Raw genomic sequence first — 21,514 nt, 5'->3', positions numbered from 1 at the left:
ATTGGAAACAATACAGGTCCAGCTTAGCTTGGCTTGTATAAAGGTAAATCTTTATTCTCTTCTGACCTAGTTTCCTAAGCACATGCAGTTTCTGCAAATCTCTGCAAGAACCGTGGATAACCTTCACTACTAACAGGACACCAGTGCTTAAGGAGTTCTAGTGGTTCAGAAGTTATCGTGAAGATTGCAATGAACCCGTGAGGAGGAAGCAAATCTGTTCAAAAGTCATTGTATCTTCCAAAAGCATTTCTAGGCTCAGTCCTCAGCCACACTTTCTTCTGCTCTAACAACTTCCAGAAATCCTGCTCAAACCCCGGTTTCACACTGTGCTTGTCTCTACACATCTGTAGCCCAAAGAATTTATAATCCGTTTAGGGAGATTAAAAAATAAATTTAAAAAAAAAAGTCAGGAAGCATGTTCCAGAAGTCCGGGTCTCGCACAGCACGCGTGTCCCCGCAGCCCGCCTAGGGGACGTGCACGAACACCGCGCCGCCTTGGAGCCGCGAGGGGCCGCTTCGCAGGGCCCCGTTCCTGCGCGGGGCCGTGCCCGCGGGCAGCCCGGCTCCCGCCCGGCCGGACACGGCGGCGGGGGCCGGAAGCGCAGCGCGGCGGCGGCGGGTGCCCGGCGGGGCGGCGGCGCTGGGGCCGAGGAGGCCGGGACCGACGTGGCCGGCCGGGGGAGGCGGAGCCGAGGGGCCGCCGGGCGGGGCAGGCCCGCGCCGAGCCGCGGCTGGATGGCAGCGGCGGCCCGGGGCGCGGCGGCGGTGGCGCACGGTAACTGCGGCCGGCGGCCCGGGGCGGGGGTGGCCGGGGCACGGCCGCTGCCGCGGTGCGAGGGGGGACGGCGGGCCCGGGAGCGGCGGCGCGGCTCAGCCGCGGGCGGCGGGACGGGGTGAGCGGGGCCGGGCAGCGCCGCACGCAGCGCAGCCGCCTCCGGCTCCGGAGGGGTCCGGCCCGGCCGAGCGAGGGACAACTTTGGGAAAGACGTGGCGGGGAGCGCCTGGCGGGGCCGCTGCTGCCGGCGGCCGTGCCCCGGCCCGGCGGCACCGTGGGCTGCCCCTGGGCTCCCGGCGCCGCGTCCCCCCTCGCAGCCCGCCTTTGCCGCTGCTCGCCGGGGGAGCGGCGCCGGGCGGGCGGGCGCGTCCGGGCTGCGAGCGCAGTCCCCGCGGCACGCAGCCGAGAAAGTTTTGGAGGTCCCTCCTCCGGCACACGCTGCCGCGAGAAGGGCTCGGCGCGGGGCAGCCCCGCGGGACGCGCGGAGCGCTGGGGCGGACTGCGCGGCCACAGTGGCACGGGGACCCCGGCGGCAAGTAGTGTGCTGCCCCAGAAAGGTGCGTGAGCAGCGCCCATTACTAATTCGCCCCGCGGCAAACAGGTCTCGCTTTGCTTCGCTCAGCGTTCCTCCAATGGAAAACCCGCGCTGTCCGTCCCATCCGCCGCGATGTGACAGACCCGCCGCGTCAATCGCCTGCCGTGAGAGCGGGGCCGGGGCCCGGCCCGGGCTGGGCGAGGGCAGCGGGAGCGGGGCGGTCTGCCCGGCCTGTGCTTCGGGCTGCCACGGATATAGGCTGGGAGGAGAGACGTCCCAGCTAGCCTGGGGGAATGAAGGCCATTGCCTGGTCCTCAAACTTCCCTCTCATCTCAGGGATGAAAGGATGCAGAATGGGGAACGAGTCGCAGTCTCCCAAACTCCGGTAGTGGTCAGTCGGTTTCAAGTGCCGTACTTGCCAGCTCGTAGGTTCGCCCCGGGTCTGTAATCTGTTCTGACCGGCGACCCATTGTTTGCAGTCCTGCGCATCACCAGCGTTTAGCTGAGCACGCTGTCATGTGCAGAAATGCGAGTCTGTGCAGAGTGGGTTTTATGAGAGGGATGGGGCAGAAGGGAAGGGTCCCACCAGAGCAGTGCATTCCTTAGAGATGGGCAGTGATTCAGAGTACTCAGGGAGTACTGGAGACCTTTTGTGCTTCTGCCGAGGTCAGAGTTTCCAGGAGGAATTCAAAACTCTCCACAGGGCTAATAGAGGGAGGTGGCTCATGCAGAGTTTTTTTGGCTGAAAATTATGCTTCCTCCCTGGAAAATAACTTTTTTCCATTCCATGCAGTACTCTTTTGCAATTGTAAGACCAGGCAACTGGCTTCCAGGGAAAACACTGGTAAAAAAAGCCTCTTCTTTTAATTTTTTTTCCTTTCAACAGCATCTGAAATATTATTATGTGGCAATGAGCAATTTCATCGAGAGAAGAAATTGTGTGGTCTAAGGCAGAATGTCTAGGAAGAGCGTAATAGATAAAGGCACGGTCATCATGTCAGTGTTTCATTTGCTCTTTTCCAGTAGGTTTTTGCCTTGGCATTTTAATTTTGTCCATGTTTCCTCAGTCACTGCCTGATACAGAGGTATTCAGTGAGCACTGTGGGGTAGGGGAGGCCCTGGGAGCCTCATGGATCTCCTGGCTTGGTGTGCAGCTTCCTCTGCCCCTGCTCAGGAGCATGTAAATGGCAAATTCTCATTTATTTGTTTTTTCTGAGCTAGCAAAACCTAATGGTTATTCCAGTCCTGAGGCCATTGCAGGAGGAGCTGAGCAGACCTGAGTCCTGAGTGCACGGACACGTGGTGCTCTGAGAGTGCTGCCAGTGGTGAATCAAGCACATCTGGGAGCTGTGATCCCAGATGGAGAATTGTCAAAATTGATAACTAAATGACCTGCTGGCATTTTTCTCCCAGAGTTGCATGCTTTTAAGGATCTGATAAACCCTACTTGAGAAAACACATCTCTAAACCTGCTTATGCCTCTGCCTTGTGACCAGAGATGTCTCTGAGAGCCTGTAGTGCTTTCTCTAGAAATTTCTCAAGACATTCTCTGTCTGGGTTCCTAAAACAGATGCTGTTGTCTAAAATGAAGGGTAGATATAGACTTCCTTCACCCTTTGCAATTGTTTTGACAGGGTATTATTTTCCTCTTGAGCAGTTTTTTTCCTGTGACTACATCTTCCCTGCTTATTTTCTTCCTCTTAAATATTTTCCACTGGGGTAACCAGTTTAAATGTTTGAATTTAGAGACTGCTAATATTGTAATGAGATGGAGAAGCAAAGGGACTGTAGAGATAAAAAGCTGCTTTGGGGTTTTTTTGGGTTTTTTTTGAGCAAGTGGTTATGATGTGTTGGGAATAAGGAAATGCTGGGAATATGCTCTAAGCAATTAGCTGGACACAAAGAGCAGTTCAGGTATGTCCTGGACAATACACTGAATTTCTAATAGATGTTTTATAAACATGAGGAATTTATTGCATGAGATACGGAGTTGTTCCTGAAGCATGATGTAATGATGGTCTGGCTGCACAGGAGGAAAGAAATGTGCTGCTTTTTCCTCATGTGAGTAACCTGTGGACCACAGAAAGTTGACCACCACTAATGTGAGTTAGGGGAATCAGTTTTCTACACTTTATACCCATTTGTTTTCCACCACCATCCCCTTTTTGAGGAACCTGATCCCTTTTGTGGCTGGAAGAGTGACATGAATCAAGTATGCAAACCTTTTTCAGAGTCCTGGACATGACCTTTATCTTGTGTGTTACTGCGTCTCAGTCTCTGAGACCCTTTCAGGTGTCTCTTGGGGCTTTTGTGGGTTTTGAGTGTGGAGAATGAAATGCAAGAAATCGACCTGTTGAATCAATTGCAGTGTTTACTTTTCCAGATTGATTCTCAAAAGCTGTGACAATGTTACAGAGATTTGTGCTGCTTCCCATCGATGTTGAGCTGTATGTGTGTGTTGCTTCTTCATAGGCATGTATAATTGCATAAATTCTGATTTATTTTGGTGTGTTCCTCACAAAGTTCTCAGTCATTTTATAGATCTAATCCTATCATAAAGGACAAAGACATCCATCAGGCCCACTCCAGGGTTGGAAGGGGTTTAGGCCTGAAGGACTTCAAAGAAGGGATCTTATCTTTGCAATGAAATTGTATCTGTATGAGTTGTTTCTTTTTCTCAAAACTAAAAAAAAAACTAAAAAAAAAAAAAATAAAGCCAAACCAAATAAACTCCAACAAAAAATAGTGCTGGATATTCTGCATCCTAGATAACCTATTTTAGTATATCCCCACTTTGGCACCATATATATATTTGTTTCTTCATATTCAGGCTATATCTTCTATATCTTGTTTACCATTTGAACTGATGTGGAAGAATTGTTGAGTACTTTCTCCCTTTCTTGTGACTCTTAATGTATGCAGGCTGTTCTGTTCCTTTGGTGTTATCTTTTTAAGACTAAACACACCCAGGTCCTTTGGTCATTTTTCCAGGTCATGCTCTCTGTACTCTAGTTTTGTTTCTTCCCACAGCAGTGTCTCAGATTTTTGCATGTGTTTTATGAGGAAGACTCACCTGTGTGAGACCCACAGTGTGACTATGTCCCAGGATGACTTTTACCCTCTTTGTAAGCAACATAAGCCTGCTGGCTTGGAATTAATTTCTCATTCAGTGTGTACTTTTTCTTTGTGGCATGTTGGAATTACTGTTCTGTTATTTCCACTTGATTCCACACCTGCCTCCCCTGCCGTTAGTGTATTGCTTTGTACTGATACTTACTGAGATTGATTTGATAGTAAGTCATAGGTAGGTGTGGGGTTCCTGCAGCCAGATCAAAACACTGCAATAACATGCCCCAAAATCCTAAGCTGGTTTGAACTTGCTGTGTTGAGAGATTTTAGTTTTTTTGTTGTAAGATAAAAGAGATAGCATTAGTGGTTCTTGCCCAGCTAGCCAAGCCAGTGTCTCACTGATTCCTTCTTGCATCCCTGCTCCTGATGTCCATGGTCACTGTGCTTGGAGATTGGTGTTGTCTTTCAGAGAGGCCATGGGACCCTGTCCCTTAATTTCTTTTTGATTGCTTTTGACTGCAGCTTGGCCTTCCTCCCTGCACTGTTTTTGTTCATGACTGAAACTGGCAAAGGGCCATGAGTTTAAAAAAGCAGTTTTTCCTGCTCGTTTGTTCTGATGCTGCTCACTGGTGGAGTCTGGTGTAAGCATGGAGAGGTGATGCTTTGTGAAGAAGGGGGGGCAAGGGGCAACACTGCCCTTTTCATCCACAGCCTTAGATTGGCTCCAACATCCTGAATTTTGTCTTGAGAATGGCAGGTCCCTTTCTATCTGGCTGTTACTTAAAGCTTTGATATCTTTATCAATTTCTTATCTTATAGGTAACTACCAACTGATCATTTAATTTGATCAAGAGTCCTTCAGAGGATTGAAGTTACTGGTGTGTAACTTCTCCCACCCTTTTTTTTCCTTTTATAAAGGTAGGTGAGGCATGATGCTTCTCCAGCCTTCTTGTGGCCTTCCCATACTCCTGTAAATTTTCAAAGATGGTCACTGATGCTTCAGAGATTAGACTGATTTCTTACACGCTTTCAAGTGAATGCTGTTATTACCTCTCAAGAGCTGTTTTGTGAGCATTTGTTAGGTCTATCTTTTTCTAACCCACCCTTTCCTCCCATTTCCAAATTATTTTTGCTTGTCACATTTCACTTTTTCTTCTGGAGATTGAAGGAAAATTTGTACTTCAGCCTTTACATCATTTGCTTTCTTTCCCTCTTTGTCAATGACTGTAATTATCTTTATTTTTCTCTTCTAACATGCCCTCTTCTCCAGTTTTCTTGTGACTGCAGAGCTCTTGCTAAAACAGCTGTGCTGGTTTTTACTAAAAGACCATCTAATCCAGTATCCTTCTACAAAAGGATAAAAACAGGACAAGTAGATATGATATTTTTCAAGTACACTTCCATTCTCCCACTCCTGTCATATCAGGGAGTTTCCTGAGTCTAATGTGAGCTGTTTAACCATTAACAGTCAGATTTGTCTTTCTAGTACTTGTCCTGTCTTTAGATAAGTGCATGTAAAATTTTTCATCATTTTTGGAGAAGCACTATCACACAAGTTGCCTGCTGCTGAAGGGTCATATTTGTTTGTTTTGAAGCTGACCCTCACTGGCTCCATGTGGATGGGCGTCAGCACTTGTGTCTGATGAGATGGTGAATAGTCTACCCTGTTCCCCATCTTTTCACCACTCGTGAGTTTACAGACCTCTCTTATGTTGCCTGTCTTGCATCCTAATTTGTTACAGGGCAAAGAGGAGGCTTACCTGGTAGCATCTCTGGTCAATACCTTTTGCTGAAGCCTTGGGACACTGAAGGGCAAGAACAAGGGTACTTGGAGTCCTTGTCCAGCCCATCTGAAGGGAAATAGTGAAAGCCCGATGCTTTCCCAAGATGTCTCAGTTTCATGCACCCACTGATGAACAGCCTCTCTGTCCTTTAGTGCTGTGTTGAAATCAAGAAGAGTTTCTGGTGTTCCTCATGGGTATTCATACCTGTGCTAAGACACTGAAGGGAGGGCTTGGTGTGGCCATGGTTGTTCCTCTGGGATGGTGGAACAGAGTGTTGAACATGTTTTCAGGACTTCTTTCCCCTTATCTTTTCAGAGATTGGCCAGCCCGGCTGAGACCACTTAGCAATGACAAAACAAAAACTCCTGCTTGATGGGACGCTCTCCTTGTTTCTGATCGTGGCCTGTGAAGCTCAGCAGCTGCCGAGGAGTCATGTTGCTGCTAGTTCTGGTTCTCTGTGTGACAAGGAGGCAGAGTCCTGGGGACACCTGTTCAGCAGTGAGCGGCTGGATGCCTGGATCTGTTCCCTCATCGGTTCCTTCATGGTGGGGCTGAGTGGGGTCTTCCCCTTGCTGGTGATCCCCCTTGAGACGGGAGCTGCGCTGCGCTCTGAAGGTGAATCTGCCAACTGCGTTGGCCTTTCTGAAGCCACCTGTCCTGGGATATGACAGCAGCACAGTGGTGAACAGGACCTTGTCACAGAAATGTCTCTGAAATAGAAAGTCTGTTTTTGGTGCTTTAATTCATGCCTGTGAATTTGAAAGGGAATCCTTTGACAAATATAAGCCCTGGATGGAGCTTGTACAAAGAGCACTGGTTTTTTCCCTGCTTGGTTCAGGACCCTCCCAGATACTACTGTCCCAGCCAAGTGGTGTAAGGGCTTCTTGCACTCCATTTGGTTTGTTCTCTCTCCTTTGAAAGCTTGCTTTGCAGATACTTCATGTTTGGGTTTCTTTGTGCAAAATCTCAGCTGGAGCTGTTTTGGTTCCAGGCTGAGTAGTGATCAGTTTTTTTCTTCTTGTTTCTTCAGTTTTGTGGGTTTTTTTTTTGTTTTTTGGTTTTTTTTAGCTGGATCACACCGTTTGAAGCAGTTGTTGAGTTTTGCAATTGGTGGACTACTGGGAAATGTGTTTCTTCACCTGCTTCCTGAAGCCTGGGCCTACACATGCAGTGCAACAACAGGTATGAGAGCCTTCTGTGCCTGGAAGCAGCTTGTATTGTGCCTCTTTTGAGTCTGTTGCACCTTGAAAGCCTAAGACCAGCCAGTCTGGGTCAGGCCAAAAACTAATCTAGGCTGGTATCCTTTTTCAATTAATATATAAAAGCAAATGCCTAGGGAAGGATGTGAGAATAAAAAGCCACACATGTAATATTTCATCTTTGTACTCAGCAATCCTCCAAAGACTTTGAAATTAGAGGCTTCCTCAGTTGTCCATGGTTTCTTTATGTTTAGTAACTTGGAATGGTTTTCTTGTTTATCAGCTTTTTCTATCATGCCTTGGACTCCTGTAAACCTCTGTTTATTTTCCTTTGTCCCTTCTGTAAGGAAAGGGAATGCTTCTTTAACCCGATGGGAGGTTATGGTTTGTGTATATGGTCTGGTATATGAACATGTTCACGATCTTATTTGGGGATCAGGTACACCTTTTTTACAAATCTGTCCTTATAACAGTGTTACTCCTAGAACATCTTTCTTGGTACTAACTGGGGCCCCTCTGTTGGATGCTTCGATTCATGGGAGCTCATGTATTGCAGTTTTTGCTCCATGAGAAATCATGGAACATTGTCTATAGAGCCACAGTTAAGATTGGAGGGTGGGGCAGGGGAAGAAAAAGGAAATGTCAGAAACTTGTGTTTGCCAGCAAACTAAGCACTGGTTTTTTTTAGGTATCAGTGTAACTCCTTCATCCCTCAAATAGCCAGGGTTGCTGAAACTTAAAATGTTTGTATCTATCTGCTTCAGCAAACTGATATCATAGAAGACAAGTGCTGCTGCATCCCACCTGTTGAGAAACCAAGAAGTCATTTTTCTGCTGAAAATGTGAGAGAGGGAAGATGGTGCCCTGGGTTTCCCAGGTTTTCTTGCACCTATGTCCTGGGGTTTCAAATCTGCTGGTCCTTTAGTCCTCTTCTTCATCACAGCTCTAGCACTGTCAGCAGAACTTCCTGTACTTTTTTTCACCCTTTCTACAGTGGTTCCCAAATTACTCTGTTTTCTTGCTCAAGCTTGTTTGCTTCTGCCAGACTGTCCTGGAGTGTAAAGGTTTCCTTGACCCATGTGAGTCCGGTTACAGAGTTGTTCTGTTCTTCCATTGCAATGCAATTTCCATTTCTGGCAGTGAGGCTGAAGGGGTTATCTCACAAGCTTGACTGTAATTGAAAAGAAAGTTTATAGCTTTGGGCATGATAACTTACTGAGGTGTGGCAGAAAGGGGAAGGTGAGTTTGTAACTCCGCTAATGGCAGATTTCATGTCAGGGCTTGCTGCTGAGTAGGTAGAACTGCTGGATTTTTGTTGATATCATATTCACTTGCCTCTGGAGCTCAGGGAAATTCCGAGTGTTGCCAGGAAATATTCTGGGTTGAGCTGATGTGGAAAAAGGGATGGTAGCTCTCACTCTGAGTGTCTTGAGTTGATGATACCTGTTAGCTCAAGAATGAGCAAGTTAAACTAATCTGTTTTGAGATGTGTTTACTCCTCCTACCTTGCAGGGAGTTTTTCCACTGTTGTTTATTTTTTTGTCTTGGAACTGCTTGAAAAACTATATATTTAATAGACACATGAAGATTTCTCTCTTGTCCTTCAGGAAAAGGGCAGAGCTTTCAGCAGCAGAAGCTTCTGGGTCTCTGGGTGATCATTGGTTTCCTGACCTTCCTGGTGCTAGAGAAGATCTTCCTAGAGAAAGAGGAGGAATATCCTGGTGTGGTAAGTTAGCAGTCTGAGATGAGGGAGCACTCTTATATTTGAAGCTCTGTACTAAATACCTCATGGGCCCTATATGACAGTGTCAGGAAATTATCCTGTAGCTGTGAGTACCTTGTCATTTCCCTTTGGCTGTTTTTTGCCCTTTTTTTGCCACTGGTCTGTAGGAGTAGGTTTCATCTTCAGGCTTGTGTTTTGTGGTTTTAACCGAGATTTCTCACTTCTGGTTTGGTTTTGTTCTTTATGTGGTAAGTGTAAAAGAGAGCTCCTATTCTCTGGGGGTTGGGAGCTGGAGCACTCTGCAAATCAGCCTTTTGCTCAAGTAAGCTTTGAGGGGTGACAGCTTGCTGATGCATGTTCCACCGACCCATTGTGACATTCTCTTTCTGGGTCCTCAGTCAGGACAAAGGCCAGCCTTCTTGAAGATGTTTCTTCTTAGTTATGTCCTGGACCAGATGTTTGTTTGGGTGACTTTGTGTGGTAAAAGGGATTTATAACTGGCCAGGTAATCCTAAATTCAAAGGAGTCACCCAGCTGCAAAGGGGAGATGTAGATGAGGTAGCAGAAGGTTAATTCCAAGACAGAGGAGAGCACCTAGTCTTCAGACATCTGCACAACTCCTAGTTGCAGCTCCTTTAGACTGTTCAGTCCTTGCTGTGCCATGACTTTTGAGAGGTGAAACTGCAGGTCAAGCACTACATAAGAGCAATTAGGTGTTAGCTTTGACTCAATGTGAGACTTTAATGCCCAAAAGGAACTTCATCTTCTCATTTAGAGAGAGGCTGAAATCCTAGACAAGTATCTTGTTGTTTGGAAGATGATGATCTATAGAATAATTCTGTAGACTTAGTTGCTGTGGTGCACTGGGGAGAGCAAGACTCTTTTCCCCATCTCCTGCCGAGATGGAGTTCTATTTCTCTGGGCAGCAGCTACTAACAGGAGGCACAGGCTCAGTCCTTTATCTTTCTAGTGGAACTTTACTCATGCCAAGGACTGTGACTCCAATTCCTCCTCTTTCTATTTCTCTTGAGAATTGGGAGGTCTTAGCTCTTTCAGGGCAGATATCACAATGCTCTTTGAATCTGTCTCATTTCTGGCAGTTGTTGTTAAACTGGGGTGTCAAAGCTGCTGAGTCACATTTTAAGGATGAAAGGATTAAAGGTGAAGGTTGGATTTCTGATCCTGTTTCATGCTTATTCATCCCTGAAAAAAAAAAACATTGACAAATTTGTTTCTCCTAATTTAGGACTGTGATTCCAAAGCACCGTCTGGAAAGATTCCCAATGGCAGTGGCTGCCCCCTGCCAAAGGGGTCTTCTCAGTCCCAAAGAGCACGAGCTCAGTGTAACGGCTCCTCTCTCCAGTCTGGTCCAAAAAACAACAGAATCAAGGTAAGAGGCCCACAGACTCATCTTCACTTATTAGTCAGGTATTGTCTGTGGAAAGACTGCTTGAGTGGCGAACTCAGCATTTGAGTTGTGCTTAATTTTGCTGCCAAAGTGTGTCCTGGTCACAGCAGGGAGGAAATAGCAGACTCAGAGAAAATCTACACTGCAGCTTATGTGGAAGAGGCAAAGTCAATATTATAAAGGCACAACTCTGAATGATGTGTGTTTTGGATGAATTCTGATAACCGAATTCAGTAGAATTCTGTTTTGTTACTCTATATTTTATAGTCAATATATCTTTTTTTGCTTAATTTTTTTCACCATGATTTCTCTGTTCTCTACTGCCTGCATTGTACTGATTCTGAGCTGCAGTTTTCCTTTTAAGGAAACACCTTTTGGAAGTGTTTTCACACCTTTAGGAGGTGTGTTGAAGCTACCCAGAGCAGAATTTAAAAGTTCAGTTTCTCAGATTATCAGTTTACCTGCTGCCAAAAAGGACTTCTTGTCCACTTCTGTCTCCAAACCTGTATTTCCCATCGCTTCCTTTGCACTGGATCTCATCTAACCTCACAGTGAGCCTATTCAGGGAGCTAAACAGGCAAAGAATTTGCTTGTCTACACCCACACACCCACCTCCCACCCCCTGGTCTATTTCTCTCCTAACTTAACTTCTTGAATCATCTTGGCATGCAGACAGGCAGCCTGTAGTGCTGGGATAAGGGAGATCAGCAGGCGCATAGGACTGGAGGTGGAGGAAGAGTCCTGCACCATGGGGAAGTGGATAACCTTCACATTGGCTTTGCTTCGTGTTCCATGTTGCTAACTTTGTACTGTGGAAAACCCTTTTCTGGGTGGATATTACAAGAGAGAGAGTAAACAACCACTTTGATGAAGGAGGACCTGCAATTTGAGTTGGAAAGCCCATAAAAATGTACAAGATTGTATGAGAGTAACTATGGGCAGAAAGTGTGCTTGCATGAAATAGCTCAGAGCTGGATATGTGGTCAGGCAGAGGCTCTTCAGTCTTTCTATTTTAAATATGTTTTGCTGTAACTTTATAGCTCTTCCTACAGAACATGAAAGTTATGCTAAGGTCACTGAGTATTTTTGACATCTGCCATATTCATGTAATTTGTACATAACACTGCACAAACTGAAAGGTGCCACGTGGATGTTTTTAGAGGTGGTAGTAGTGAAGACACCAATATTACTGGGTTATGAAACATTGTGCCCTAATTTTGGAAGAGTTTATATAAGGAACTATAGACTACTGATTTTAAATAGAAGTGAAACACAGATAGGGATACAATAGCTCAGGGCATAATCGTAATATAAAAAATAATAATGTAATTAATGCTAACTGATAAGATTTTATGTAAGATAATTTTTTATCAGGCATTTTTCCTGCCTCTTACTGAGGCAAAAAATTGTTTAATAAAGGTCATGACAAGTGTATGTAAAACATAACTTTCTCCCTCATTCTAATCAACTTTGCTAATATTAGCTGTATTAAAAATCTGTTCTTCTAAGTTATCAAAAGGGACTCTTTTAATGCAGGCCCCCTCAAATCTGTTTGGGTTATGATTTTTCTAAGTTATTATTTATAAAAACAGTATATCTTCACATTTGCAGGTACTGTGTTACATAAATGACACATTGTGACTGCATGAAGTCAGCAATAGCAGCTAAACTGAGTAACTTCATCAGAAAAAAGTGCTAAATTTTTAACAGGTTTTGATTCATGCAATTACGAGGACTAAGATTAAGAAGGACACCAGATCATATTTACAAGATAGGGATAGTTTCTAGTTAGTCAATGCCTTGGAAAAACACATGAGGATTACAGTAGGAAATTGTCTGAACATATTCTTCCCTCGTGGTGCTACAGCCAGGAGGATGGGTGAGTAGGAAATAATATGTAAGAGGAGAGGTGAGAGTTCCTCTTTCTGTATAGCAGTAGTGAAACAGCTATCTGGCTTTTTCCAGTAGTGCTATTCCAAATATCCAAAATACTACTAATAATTTGCAAAGGAGCCCAGAAAGAGATGAAATAATACTTTAAGTTTGCAGTACATAATAAGTGGCTTTCTTTAGTTTAACTCTGGAGTCATTGCAGATCAAGGGTAACAGAGTATACAAATACCCATGCTAGAGGAATGACTAAATTTGAATAGTTGCAGCTATAGCAAACAGTAGTAGACTAGAACTTAGAGACAACTCTCTAACTGAGGGTAACTTGCCAATGGACCGACTTGCCTTAGAAATAGCAGATAGATAGCAGATTTTTTTGTCACTTGCGAGCTGTAAGCTGTGGTTTAAGCTGCTCTCTACAGAGTACATGATAGCTTAAGAAACAATGAAATCTGTGCATAAACTAAATTAAGTTCTTTCAGTTGTGTTACGTGTAAGGTGAAGGCAACCATGGAGAGCCCTTAGCTTTTAAATCCTAACACATCTGTTCAATTTTACAGACGGTTGTTGATATGCCTGAATTAGAAACTTAAGGCTTAATGGGTGTAGTTTTAACTTTTTACCTTCTGATTTTTTAGTCTGAATATTTTAATAGTCTTCCTGGTAGGTTGGAAATTATCAAACCTACCAAGATGCTCCTGTGTTGTTAGCCTGTTTCCTTAGGCAACAACATAAGCAGTCATTCCATCTGTCTGTCCATCTGTTCTGCCCTTCATTTTCAATAACTTTTGAACCCATAATTAATTTTCCTTGAGTTCAAGAGAGGATAAGTCTTGAGGGTGATCAGATTTCTGCAAGTTCCATAAAAATCAGCATGACAGTAGAGGGGGAAGGCAAAGGGATGTCCTGTTGAAAGCCATAACTAGAATGGGTACCAAATGCTGCCTGGCTGATGTGCCTGGCTGCAGCTGGGACAGAGCCAATGTGTGCTGAGCAGGGCACGTGCAGGGAACTGGTGTTGCTGGGAGTGAACAGAGCAGGTACTTGTGAAGGAAAGAGTGAAATCCATAGCATGACAGATTTTTTGGTTCTCCTATTCACTCAGAAACCCCTGTTTCTTCAGCAAACAAAGTCACCTTTCAGGACTTAATCATTAGTAAGTTGTAGTGAGTTGACTGTTGACCACATATATATATTAGAACTTTGCCTTTTTAGCTGCTGCTAGAATTTGTCCTAGCTTAAAAATGGCAGATGGGAGGTTTCCTTTGCATACAAACATAAATCAATTCTGTCCCTCATTACAGCCTTTATTCCCTCAATGGGTAAAAACATTGTGTTCAGTACTTTAGCCTTGCTTATTATTTCTTTCTCCCTGTGGCACATGGGGTCCTGGTAGATTTGTGGAAGTATGTTTTATTACACAGTGACATTAATTCTGAAGCATGAACGTAAACACTTCATCTGGCTGTGCTCTTTATGAGCAACGAGAACATCCTATTAGGGATTTGCAGAATGTAAATGTCAGAGGCTCATTACTGTCAAATCAACCCAATTTATTTCTGAGCACTCCAAAGCTTTGCTTCTTTCAGTGACAGCTTTTGCCCAAGCCACTGACAACAAAAACTCATAATGTTTTAATCATGAAGTCTATTTTTTCTCTATATGGTGGTATGGGAAAGCATTTTTGTGTAAAACTTCTGTGAATAATTATTATTATCCTGTGGGGGAAATGCCATCATGTAAAAAAACAACATGAAAAGGAGAATTTTCGTCATATTTGACTGTCTAGGAGTAAGAAGTAAAACTTGCATTTTTGTGTCTGCCTGCATGCATTTATTTGGGTTTCCTTTCTTATAAAAACATGCAGGGATCTTTTTTGCCTTCATTGTGGAGGTGTTACTTAGCTTATTACTTAAAAGTGGGGTAGGCTTTGCTTAATTCTTAGTTTTTGTATTTAATCTGTATTTAATCATCAGTGAACTTTAAAAAATTTAGAAGCTACAAAGGTGCCCCAAGATAGTGCAGTAAAAGTGCCTTGCAGAAAGGTGGTGCTTTGGAGAGAGAGATTTGACAGACAGCTCCTCAGCTGTGGCATACAACTGACAGAAAGATGCCCCAAGCAGACTTGATAGAAACAGGGAAGAGCACAAGACCAAAAAGAGCTGATGAAGTCCATCAGCACTTGTGGTTGTCCAGCTGAACTTCAGCATCTGATGCTCTGGTGAAATAAAAGGTTAATATTTCACAGTTTCCAGACAGTGTCTCCACTCACTGGGTACTGCCCTGTACCTGGAATTCTTGCAGTTCAGAGATGGCCTGATATATGGGCTAACACCTGGTTTGATAAAAATTTAAACTGAAGTGCCATATAGTGAACTGCAGTATCTCAGGACCAACATGCAGCAGTTTTTGTTAAATATGATGGAAAACCCCCCAAAAACCTGTGAGCTAAAGAGCTGGGTGGTACCCTTGTAAACGACTTCAGGTCAAATACTCAAATTTTGTCAGGAGATGACCTTAGTTAGGATGATGGGGAATTTTAACTTGTAGATGGACTTGTGAGGAAGGCAGCTGCTTTATGCTTATAATTTTAAAAATGTGTTTATGTGCAAATGCTGATACATGCTATCCAGCCTTCTAGTAGGTGTTTTTTTGGTGACTGTCATCACTATCTTCTCTTTTGATTTTTTGCTAAGGGAAAGCAAACCCACAAGCATGAACTTTTTTGGTACAATGTTTGAAGATTTATTTAGTTAGAGAAAGCAATTCCAGCAACATTTGTTCTGTTGCATTGTTCTTGCCAGCTTTTGAAGAGGAGATATTTAACAGTTGATATTAAAGTACATGACTTGAAAACAAGATCAAGTCATACTTGAAGCCAGTCACCTGTATAAATCAGTCAGTGTTGCCTAAAATTTGACTTAGAATTAAATATATTCTTGCTTTTTGGCTTTCTTCTTTATTATTTTTTTCTGTTTCTAGAGCTCTTCATTATTTGCATATAGTAATTATTTTAATCTCAGACAATACTTGCCTACCCTAAAACTTAGTTTACTCTAAAACCAAAAATTACATTTAATTTGTGCTCAAGCAGTGACATAATTCAAGATTTTCATCAGAAGCATTGTGCTATCTTCTTTCCCATCTGCTTATGACTGCATAACCCATGTCTAAGCCGTGTGCTTTTTTATCTTCTTACATCTCTTCCTTTATCAGGGACTCTTCCTTCTCTTTGCAGATTAGTGGATACCTCAATCTGCTGGCCAACACCATTGATAACTTCACACACGGCCTGGCAGTAGCAGCCAGCTTCCTGGTTAGCAAAAAGGTAAGGTTCTGTCCCCAGCTGTGTACTGAAATGGAAAGGCCTTGTCTCAAGTATGATACAATATGCAAAACAGCCAAAAAATGCAAGGAATTCCTTCCTGTTTGCTGGAATTTTCTGAGAAAACGCAGGCTACTTTAAAACCTAACCCTATGCTGATCCTCTGATGCAGAGCTTCTTTGAATTTGGGACACATTAGTCATTTGTACTGGCATTAGGGGATGGATTAGCTCATCTACCCTCATCTACTCAAAAGACAGTCCAGAAATAGCATGATGACAATGGTCACCTCAGTAACTGGGACATAGACAAAGCAGAGATATTTATGATATTTTTGCTTTGGTCTTCAACACTGATGATGAGTTGTGGGGTCCCCATTGCCCTGAGCTGGAGCACCATGACTGTGAGAATGATAAACTCCCAGTCAACCCTGCACTGATGTGGTATCTGCTGCTCCAGCTGGATCCCTGTAAATGTATGGGACCTGATGAGACTCAGCCAAGAATAGTGGGGTTGTTTTCTAATCACTTTCTCTCTGCTGCAGGTTGGGTTCCTAACCACAGTGGCCATTCTCCTGCATGAAATCCCACACGAGGTGAGAGGGCTTTGTATCCTGCCATTGTGAGGGAGATTACAATGTGCTTCATTTACTAAGAGGAAGTCTGGGTCTGGTTAACATCTTCTTGTCTTCTTGAAGGCTGCTCCCTTTGGGGAGACTGACAACATTGAAAACCAGGAACAGTCTTGAAGCACTGGCCTTGTTGTGAATGACCTTTGTAAGTGAGAAATTAGTATTCAAGTTCATTAACTGTCAGCTCTTGGTTTTCTTAGGTTGGAGACTTTGCAATCCTACTTCGGGCTGGCTTTGACCGCTGGAGCGCAGCCAAGATGCAGCTTTCCACAGCTCTGGGGGGAATTCTAGGAGCCTGCTTTGCAATATGTGCTCAGTCACCAAAAGGAGCAGGTAAGGTTCCCTAAGACTTTGTTAGAAATGGGGGAAGAGGTACTGCTTGTCATCCTTCTGTATCTTCTTTCCCTTCTGTGTTGTGTCCCACAACAGGAATAACTGAAGCTTTCTGTATTTGTGCAGGAGAAACAGTAGCCTGGATCCTCCCTTTCACTTCTGGAGGATTTCTATACATTGCCTTGGTAAATGTTGTGCCTGATCTCCTGGAGGAAAAGAATCCTTGGTAAGTGCTCCCTCCTGTTCTTCTGCAGCAATTTGTGCTGCCAGGGGGCAGGGGTATAACCCTTCCCTGTGCCTCTTCTGGAAGTGTGTAATGCCATCTTTCCAAATCTTATGGGCAAGGCTGCAATCAAAATAGACTGCTTGCTATCTGTTGCATTTGTGTGACTACAAAGACCCTCTGTAAATGAGAGCTTTCACCTGGGTGAGTCCCAGAGATTGTGCTGGCACAGTATGCATCAGGGCCAACTAGAGCAAGTTCCTGGGAAACATGTCCAGTAAGGACACCACTTCCCAGTTTGTGTTTTCAGCTTCCAGTACATACTGGTGTAGGGCTGTCCGAACCAGGGCCCCACAGAGGTGTGTATGTCTGATAACCACATATGAATCTATCCTTCCATGCTTCTCTCATCCCTTTCTGACCCTATCCATTAATTCTCACCTCTGCAACCTCCTTTTAGTAGCAGTTTGCAGAGTTTGACTTTACTGTATTAAGTGATGCTTATGATTTGGTTTTTACACTCTTGCGTACTGATTTTTTTATTAGCTATCACTGTGTTGCTGTGTGAGTAGAAAAATAATAGTTTTTTTCTCTTTATCACTCAGCATTTCATAGTCTGTCATTGTATTCCACCTCAGACATGTCTCTTCTGCACTGGTATATATATTCCAATATATCTGGGGTTCTCTCGTGTATTATTTTGGTTTCTTGCAGTCTAATTAAGGCTGTAGCAGGTCCAAATCCAGCTGTTCCACAGCAAAGGCCTCTCACATCTGTTGGCAGAGCTGCTCCTGAATGTTCCCTCTTATTTTAGTTGTAATAAGACAAGTAACTTTAGTAGTTTAAATAAGCTGCCTTGGTTCACCTAGTTAATTTTGACTGAAACAGTGCTCAAAAACCAACTCCACAGTTCTTTCTGAGGAGGTAGGAACTTTTTGTGGAGAAATGTTAATTTGGGTTGGTAACCTCTTGTGTTGGCAGAGATTGTTGGTAGAATATGCAGAAGTGGGAGGCACACAGTCACTTAAATCCAATATAAACCTGAGACAGTGCTAAAAGAATAGCCAAATTTGGGGTTTTTTTTTTCTGTAACTGTAGTTGTTAGCTGGATGTGGTCCCTAAAGTGTGTGTGCACATGCTGCATAAAGGCTGGTTTCCTCGTGAGTGAAAGGGCATGAATATGTATCTGAATAGCTGCATGACTGAATCAGCTTGAATTGATTTGGAAGCCTGGAGTTGGGCCTTGCAGCTGAGTGAAATAAGTCCATGCCAGTTTATAGACAACTCCTTTGCTTGGGGTGCTGGGAAGGTCTTCTCATCTGTGTTAGTGACTTCATATAGCTATTGTGTTCTCCACGTGGTAAATTTGGAAGGGAAAAGAACAAATCATTGGAGAGCTCTGTGCAGCTGCCTTATGGGGATTGGTTTATGGCTCCTAATTTTGCTGTTTCTTTCCCAGGAATTCCCTGCAGCAAATTCTGCTCCTGTGTACGGGCATTACAGTCATGGTGCTACTCGCGCTCACAACTGAGTGACCTCTGCGCAGACCTCATGATGCCTCCCAGAGCCACCACAGTGACTCTGAGCTTTACAAAGCAATAAGGAACACTAATGTTACTTCCCACGTGTGTGCGCAGGTCTGGCTGCTAGTATGAGAAGCGGGTGACAGAGAGGTCTGGTTGTGCAAGACTTCATTCCCTGGCTCTCTTATCCCTGTTCTGCTAAAATCCACACATGAGGGCTTCTGTTCTTTTTTTGCTTAGTTGGTTTTTACGGAGCAAAAGATACATTGGGCAGAAACAAACTGAACAGCTGCCCCACTGTGAGTGAATGATGTTTCATTCGGTTCATTCTGTTGGAACTGCACCTCTCAAGAGCTTGCGTGAACACAGAGGTGATTCCTGTAGCTGATGAACATAAAAGATTTAAGGGCTGGAGTCAGAACAGGCATGACAAAGCTTTAACCAGAACCCCCTACCCATGAGAGGTTGATGGTGCTATGAGATAGAGGGGAAGAGACCCTTTCCAACTTGATCTCCAGCTGTTCATTGACACCACTGGTTCCTAAAGATAGTATTGGCCTCAGCAGTCCAGCTCTTTTGGTCTGTTTCGTTTACATTGAAATTAAGCCAAAAGCTTGAGGCATTTTAGGCTAGGTCACTACAATTAAATGACTCAGCTTGGAGATTACTTGCCTCAGCCCTAACCACTCCAGTAGCCAGCACAGCCCAACTGTTTATCTGATAAATGATCAGTAAATGTTTCTTCAATTGCCAACTACCAGCTCGCTCATGTCTGGAGGGAAAGCCATGTAGCTGTTGTGACTGAGCTCCCTCTCCTCATAAACATTAGCTGAACATGCCTCTAAGCCTGCTCGTGAGACCTGATTCACGCACCATCTGCCCCACACCGTGTTTCAGAGCTTTCTTGAGGTGTAGCATGTTAGACCTGCCCAGCATGCTACAGCACTCCTAGATTGTCATAGCAGAGGTGCTTGAACACTAGAGCCTGGTCAGCAACTGATAACTCCTGGGTAGCTTTTCCTCTGTTCAGTGTAGATGGTTTAAGAGCATGCTGTAGATAGCAGCCTATTTCTGGGGTTGTTACCTCACAGTGGAGTTCATCTGTTGAGGACGAATGAATAAGAAATAATTCTGACAGCTTTTGGATGGGAAGGTTGAAACTGCTGGTGAAAATATTTTTAAGGAAGGTGAGAAAGGGATATGAAAGGGTGACAATATGTATGCTTTAAGAGGAATTTTCTGTTATGTGATGCCTGGGATAAAACCTTTCACAATTTGAGACCAATAAAAAGAAATAAAATTTCTAGTGCTTTTCTCCATCCCAGCTCACAGTGCTGACCAGGCCATAATTCCACAGGGATATTTTATTGCCATGGAGATGTGCACAATTACTAGATCATCCCTTCTGCAGAACTTAACTTTGATTTGATTAAATTTGTTTAAAAACAGGTCTAATTGAACTAAGAGAGTCACTGAACACAAAACAGGTGCCACAGTGTGATTTACACCAACTTGGCTCAGTCTTAAAACAGCTTTTGTGAAGCAGTACAGCTCTCCAGTCTGCCCAGGGCCTTACCAAGAGGACTTGTGCCTTGAGAGGGCAATTTGGGACAGAGTAGCAAGGCAGGTATACTGCCCACAGCAGAGGCATTATTTCCGTAAGAGATTCCTGAACTGTTGACACAGTTCTTTTTTATGACAGCTCCTGCCCTACTTTTCACTGAGTGCTGGAGAGCTCATGCTTGCAGTTCTGTCTGCCCAGGAACTGCTGTCTGAAATTTTTTCAGCTTTTCTTTCCCTGGACTTCCATCAGTAACTAGTTTCACTGCAATGAGGAGGAAGGCTTAGTGCAATTGTTTATTCCTCTTTACAAAGTTGCCTTTCTGTGCCAACTACTCTCTCCATCATTCAATTGTCTGATGTCTGAAGGTAGCATCCATTTCCTGTTTTCCTGGAAGGATGATTAATCCAGTTAGCCTGCAGGGACTGGGGGAGTATGCCAACCCCCTGGTTCTAGCTTTGGGGGTTCCTTCTGCCCAGGGACTGCAGCTAAGCAGGCCCTATAACAGAGCTCTGGAGGCAGCAAGCTTGCACAGAAAGTTGTGCCTGCTGTTTCTCAAGATGTCTTTCCCAAAATAAGGCTGGCATTTAAGTTGAGGCATTGCCAGGTGAGTGCCCATGAGTTGGCGTTGTTGCATCAGCACTGAGCCTTGCCAAGACTGAAAACCACCATCAGGATTTTATACTCAGCGTTCAGGAATGTGAAGTGGATGACACTGAACAAAGAATTTCTGAGCTGTTTTTCTTGGCTGCTATCACAGGCATGGATAGTCTGTGGTTCTTGGGAAGATACCCTGGTAGGAGGTAGAATGGGGCTGGTGGGAGGGAGGGGTTCAATAGATTTCTACTGCGTCAGCCCTAGGGCTGAGGATTGAGAGCCTTGGGAGGAGATGGAGCATCACTCCACCACTTTTGTCACTTTTGGAAATGCAGAGCGAATTGTATTTTCTAGCTCTATTTTTTCAGCTGCTCTTATGCATTTTCTCCCTTCATCTGTATTGGTCTGCTCTGCATGGAGACAATAGAGATGAAATAAATGGTTTTTCATGTCAGGTTGTGTTGTTGGGTTATTTTATTTGGTTGGTTTAGGCTGTTTTTGAAGTTCCTACTTTCCTTTGATTTAAAAATTCAATTTAAATTTCATTTGAATTACACAGACATATCTCTGGGTTAGTCTAGAGCAGTTTGGACTCTGGGTTGCTTTTAGACTTTACCCAGACTTTCACAGTTGAAAGAAAAAGTTCTATTCCAGTTTCATCGTTCTGCTGCCATGGAACTTTTGTCCAGGAGCAATGTGGTAAGAATTATAATTCTTGACTGTTGTTCTGGGTACCCAGATAAATTTCTCCTCTTTCAGGGGAGAGTTTGCATGGTAACTTTACTGTTCAGAGAGTTTTGTAATCATACGTGACTGTAATCGGTTATTTTTTAAAATCAAAAAGCCTCAAGGCCTGTCTGGTTTTAATTCATACTAAGCTGGATACCTGCCATGTCATATCCGTATGACAAAGGTGCCATCATGAAAAGTTGTGTGTT

The 21,514-nt window shown here is 44.1% G+C and overlaps 1 protein-coding gene across 4 annotated transcripts; it reads left to right on the top strand.

Moving 5' to 3' along the window:
• The first annotated feature begins 706 nt into the window (after positions 1–706).
• Positions 707–21,030, top strand: SLC39A13 (solute carrier family 39 member 13). 4 transcript variants are annotated; one of them, XM_085581782.1, is made up of 12 exons: positions 707–775; positions 5,199–5,297; positions 5,975–6,067; positions 6,479–6,778; positions 7,232–7,345; positions 8,970–9,088; positions 10,332–10,475; positions 15,622–15,711; positions 16,253–16,303; positions 16,540–16,672; positions 16,799–16,898; positions 18,355–21,030. In XM_085581782.1, exons 4-12 carry the CDS (start codon positions 6,511–6,513, stop codon positions 18,428–18,430), a joined length of 1,095 nt encoding a protein of 364 aa, XP_085437908.1. In that variant the 5' UTR covers positions 707–775; positions 5,199–5,297; positions 5,975–6,067; positions 6,479–6,510; the 3' UTR covers positions 18,431–21,030. The 4 variants fall into 4 exon arrangements, with proteins under 4 accessions (XP_085437908.1, XP_085437907.1, XP_021388965.3 ...); XM_085581781.1 differs by lacking the exon at positions 5,975–6,067; XM_021533290.3 differs by lacking the exons at positions 5,199–5,297; positions 5,975–6,067.
• Positions 21,031–21,514: the final 484 nt, after the last annotated feature.

The sequence above is a fragment of the Lonchura striata genome, chromosome 5 (genome assembly GCF_050655825.1).
Source record: "Lonchura striata isolate lonStrDom1 chromosome 5, ASM5065582v1, whole genome shotgun sequence".
NCBI classification, from domain to species: domain Eukaryota; kingdom Metazoa; phylum Chordata; class Aves; order Passeriformes; family Estrildidae; genus Lonchura; species Lonchura striata.
The sequence above is the reverse complement of the archived record's forward strand: the minus strand, read 5'-3'. Positions and strand labels throughout refer to the sequence as shown.